The 4959-nt window shown below is 49.1% G+C and overlaps 2 protein-coding genes across 2 annotated transcripts in view; one reads left to right on the top strand and one right to left on the bottom strand.

Moving 5' to 3' along the window:
* The window catches only part of LOC116224043 (inactive histone-lysine N-methyltransferase 2E), a gene marked incomplete at its 5' end in the record, with an annotated part of 11687 nt that extends 8569 nt beyond the window's left edge, over positions 1-3118 (bottom strand). The window contains 7 exon segments of the mRNA XM_042707182.1: positions 694-882; positions 885-975; positions 1234-1343; positions 1481-1598; positions 2093-2223; positions 2516-2716; positions 3059-3118. Of these exon segments, the coding sequence (XP_042563116.1) occupies positions 694-882; positions 885-975; positions 1234-1343; positions 1481-1598; positions 2093-2223; positions 2516-2716; positions 3059-3118 (900 nt within the window).
* Positions 3119-3263: 145 nt separating this feature from the next.
* Positions 3264-4735, top strand: LOC122132447 (inactive histone-lysine N-methyltransferase 2E-like). Its single transcript, XM_042707184.1, has 5 exons — positions 3264-3268; positions 3321-3498; positions 3733-3771; positions 4112-4332; positions 4604-4735. The coding sequence occupies exons 1-4, from the start codon at positions 3264-3266 to the stop codon at positions 4313-4315; spliced, it is 426 nt and encodes a 141-aa protein (XP_042563118.1). The 3' UTR covers positions 4316-4332; positions 4604-4735.
* Positions 4736-4959: the final 224 nt, after the last annotated feature.

Below are 4959 nucleotides of genomic sequence, written 5' to 3'. Positions count from 1 at the left end.
TGTGTGTGTAAGAAAGAAAGAAAGAAAGAAAGAAAGAAAGAGAGAGAGAGAGAGTAAGAGATGATAGACAGGAAGGATTTGCTGGTGTGTTTTCAGTGCCAGAGCAGAGTCCTGGACAGAAGCATGTGTCTGTCTATCTGACCGGCTACCATCTTTCCAGGTCTTCCAGCTTCTGTTGTACAACCACCAGGGGGCACTGTTCACTTGAACACAAATCACTGCAGCTCATGACACATCCTCAAGTCGAGTGTGATGAGACATGAACGTGTGTGTGTGTGTGTGTGTGTGTGTGTGTGTGTGTGTGTGTGTGTGTGTGTGTGTGTGTGTGTGTGTGTGTGTGTGTGTGTGTGTGTGTGTGTGAGAATAGGGTGCCGGCAGGGAGGGAACTCACAGAGAGAGGGGATGAAGGAATGGACGACAGATGAATGAATTGACAAAGAATCTGACATTGAAGGATACATGCATCAATAAAAAGTGGAATACATACATATAAAACATTTCCAAATGAAACGGCACATTTTAATGACTGAACTGATGTATTTCAAATCAAATGGAGAAACAGACATGGCTACAACTGGAACACACTGAGGTGAGGGTGATTCTTGCTGACGACTGCTTGCGTGTGTGTGTGTGTGTGTGTGTGTGTGTGTGTGTGTGTGTGTGTGTGTGTGTGTGTGTGTGCGTGTGTTTTACCTGGTTGTTGGAGATGGACAGGCGCAGCGGCGAGAGCTTCCTCTGCTTGGGGTCACCGAGGTTCTTGCTCTTGGCCGCCTCCCCGTCCAGCATCAGGTTGAGGTTGAGGTTCTGGTTCTGGCCTCCGTCCTCGCGCTCCAGGAGCAGCGGCTCCTTGTCCTTGCGGGCGCGCCGGCCGCCGAGAGTCCAGGCCCGCCGCCCAGGTTCTCCGTGGGCTCCAGGTTGTGCTTGAAGACCGGACACTCGTGGTCCATCAGGCATGCGCAGTCCACCTTGTATTTACTGCAGCGGCAAAATGGCAAATAGAGAGAGAGAGACGGTTAACAATTACTGTGGCGGTCATAAGCTTCTAAGAAGGTTCTAGAAGCAAAACATTTTTGTGTTTCTTACATGGGCAGCTGTGTGTTGCTACTGCTTGCTATGTATGCACGCACACACACAAGGTGGAAGGGAATGATAGAATTGAAGTGTCTAAGAGATACCTGTGTGAATTATCTGTGTGTGTGTGTGTGTGTGTGTGTGTGTGTGTGTAATACTCACCAGCTGCCATAGTCGTAGTCAAATCCAATGGTGACCTCACTGCCTTTACTGATGTGTCTCAGTGAATAGATGTACAAATGCAGCATGCCATCCTCGACCACGTGACGCACCTGAGGAGAGGAACCACATCAACTCTTTAATAAGGCTCAACACAAACAGTCTGTATCTCTTCTGGAGACGTATGCAGACGTGTGTGTGTGTGTGTGTGTGTGTGTGTGTGTGTGTGTGTGTGTGTGTGTGTGTGTACCTCAGCATTAGGGGTGCAGGAGCGGCGTATGAATCGTGCATCGTTGCCGAAGTTGCGCGCGTCCACGCACATCTCCAGCCCGTCAAACTTGGAGTAGAACAACACAAACGGGTACGGCCTGCAGACACACACACACACGGAGGGAAGGAGGATGAAGAGGGATGATTGTTTCACAAGAACTCCAGAGGTTGGACAGCATCGTACTGCATTATTATGGAGGTGAGCAGAGGTCACGCTTTTAACTAGGATCAAAAGGAGCACTATTGGCAGGAACAGGAATCATCACTGGGTTATACAGCAGACAACAGACACAAGAAAGGATGAATACGTCTGAGAGAAAAGACAAAGAGCAGAAGGACAGAAAACAAGAGAGAAACAGTAAAGAGAGAGAGAGAGAGAGAGAGAGAGAGAGAGAGAGAGAGAGAGAGAGAGAGAGAGAGAGAGAGATTAAGAACCAGAGCAAGAAGCATGCAGAAGAGAGACGTTAAGGAGATTAATGAACAGACTCATCTATAACCGTCAATAAAGCCACCTAATAGCCAGGGGAAGAGAGCCAGCCAGTCAACCAGAGCATAGGAGACACCCAGGACTCACTCTCTCACACACACACACCTTTTAAAGAAGTAACCGTTGGCTTCAAACTGCTGGCGCAGCATGAACTTGCCCCTGTATTCGATGATGAGTGAATCTGGAGCCAGGTCACGCACCGCCTTCAGCACCCGCTTGCTCTGCTGCAGCTGGCTCTGTTGGGGACACACACACGGGGGAGAGAGGAGTCAGCTGGAGAGCGGGAGATTGGGATGAACTTAAAACATTTACAATTTGAATTCTACTGCTGTTCATGGCAGCTATGTGTGTCTGCATACATTAATGTGTGTGTGTGTGTGTATGTGAGTGTGTATGTGTGTAAAACTTGTATAAAACATCTACAATTAAAATTGTACTGCTGGTTTCAAGGCAGCTATGTGTGTCTGCAGACATTGGTGTGTGTGTGTGTGTGTGTGAGCGCATTACCATTTCGAGTGTTTCGGTTACCTCCACGGGAGGCTTGAAGCTGGCGGTGTGTGTGTTGTAGGCCAGCGTCTTGACGTGGCTGGCCTCCTTGATGCGCAGCAGCGTCTGCACGTCCTCGCTGTACTGGTTGCTGCTGGCCTCCTCGTAGCGCTCCGTCCACAGCTGCATCTTACTCTCCCACAGCGACGGAGAGTCGCTCGGGTCCACGTCAGGGGCCGAACCCTGAGAGGCAACACACACAGGTCAGATGATATATACACACACACACACACACACACACACACACACAGGTCAGATGATATACACACACGCACACACACAGGTCAGATGATATACACACACACACGTACACACAGGTCAGATGATATATACACACACACTCTCTATATACACACACACATTCTCCAGTGTAACATCTGAAGCCATATAAAAAGGTGGATGTATTTACATATACCAGCATATGGCCTCAGCATGTGGAGAATGAATGAGTGTGGCCTACTAGCATAGCTACTGGAGAGCTTTGGGGAGAGTTCAGGGGTTAAAGAGACACTAGTGGAAGCTCACCTTCACTCTGGAGGACTTCCGTGACCCCTCCCGGAAGGCCTGCAACAAACACACACACACACACACGTCAGAAGAGCAATACACAGATCACACACACACACATCAAAGAGCAAGAACCACTACTGAAGGATGAAAGAACTTTGCACACATTAAAACTTTATAGGACTATATGAGAGATTACTGTATATTGTAAATGTGACACAAAATGGCGTCAGTTGTGTGTGTGTGTGTGTGTGTGTGTGTGTGTGTGTGTGTGTGTTAGATGGGACACCAGCGCCACGGAGAGCGGAGACGAGGTTCCGCTGGAGCTGTATTCGGCCTTCCAGCACGCGCCCACCAGCCTGACCCTCACCACCGCTCGCCTGGGCCACAAGCCGCCTGAAAAGAAGCGAAAGAGAAGCGGCGACAAGGAGCCGCCCACCACAGCTCGCGCGAAAAAGGTGCGACTGCCACACACACACACACACACACACACACACACACACACACACACACCTGACGCCATTTTGTGTCACATTTACAATATACAGTAATCTCTCATATAGTCCTATAAAGTTTTAATGTGTGCAAAGTTCTTTTCATCCTTCAGTAGTGGTTCTTGCTCTTTGATGTGTGTGTGTGATCTGTGTATTGCCTCTTCTGACGTGTGTGTGTGTGGTGTGTGTTTGTTGCAGGCCTTCCGGGAGGGGTCACGGAAGTCCTCCAGAGTGAAGGTGAGCTTCCACTAGTGTCTCTTTAACCCCTGAACTCTCCCCAAAGCTCTCCAGTAGCTATGCTAGTAGGCCACACTCATTCATTCTCCACATGCTGAGGCCATATGCTGGTATATGTAATACATCCACCTTTTTATATGGCTTCAGATGTTACACTGGAGAATGTGTGTGTGTATATAGAGAGTGTGTGTGTATATATCATCTGACCTGTGTGTACGTGTGTGTGTGTATATCATCTGACCTGTGTGTGTGCGTGTGTATATCATCTGACCTGTGGTGTGTGTGTGTGTGTGTGTGTGTGTGTGTATATATCATCTGACCTGTGTGTGTTGCCTCTCAGGGTTCGGCCCCTGACGTGGACCCGAGCGACTCTCCGTCGCTGTGGGAGAGTAAGATGCAGCTGTGGACGGAGCGCTACGAGGAGGCCAGCAGCAACCAGTACAGCGAGGACGTGCAGACGCTGCTGCGCATCAAGGAGGCCAGCCACGTCAAGACGCTGGCCTACAACACACACACCGCCAGCTTCAAGCCCCCGTGGAGGTAACCGAAACACTCGAAATGGTAATGCGCTCACACACACACACACACACACCAATGTCTGCAGACACACATAGCTGCCTTGAAACCAGCAGTACAATTTTAATTGTAGATGTTTTATACAAGTTTTACACACATACACACTCACATACACACACACACACACATTAATGTCTGCAGACACACATAGCTGCCATGAACAGCAGTAGAATTCAAATTGTAAATGTTTTAAGTTCATCCCAATCTCCCGCTCTCCAGCTGACTCCTCTCTCCCCCGTGTGTGTGTCCCCAACAGAGCCAGCTGCAGCAGAGCAAGCGGGTGCTGAAGGCGGTGCGTGACCTGGCTCCAGATTCACTCATCATCGAATACAGGGGCAAGTTCATGCTGCGCCAGCAGTTTGAAGCCAACGGTTACTTCTTTAAAAGGTGTGTGTGTGTGAGAGAGTGAGTCCTGGGTGTCTCCTATGCTCTGGTTGACTGGCTGGCTCTCTTCCCCTGGCTATTAGGTGGCTTTATTGACGGTTATAGATGAGTCTGTTCATTAATCTCATTAACGTCTCTCTTCTGCATGCTTCTTGCTCTGGTTCTTAACTCTCTCTCTCTCTCTCTCTCTCTCTCTTCTCTTCTCTCTCTCTCTCTCTCTTTACTGTT

This window comes from Clupea harengus, unplaced genomic scaffold (genome assembly GCF_900700415.2).
Source record: "Clupea harengus unplaced genomic scaffold, Ch_v2.0.2, whole genome shotgun sequence".
In the NCBI taxonomy this organism is placed as follows: Eukaryota; Metazoa; Chordata; class Actinopteri; order Clupeiformes; family Clupeidae; genus Clupea; species Clupea harengus.
Note: the sequence above shows the minus strand (reverse complement) of the source record. Positions and strands in the feature narration are given on the sequence as shown.

Coding starts and splice junctions, on each gene's coding strand:
- LOC122132447 (XM_042707184.1), top strand. Junction 3,499..3,732: donor CCACAGCTCGCGCGAAAAAG/GTGCGACTGCCA, acceptor TGTTTGTTGCAG/GCCTTCCGGGAGGGGTCACG. Junction 3,772..4,111: donor GGAAGTCCTCCAGAGTGAAG/GTGAGCTTCCAC, acceptor GTTGCCTCTCAG/GGTTCGGCCCCTGACGTGGA.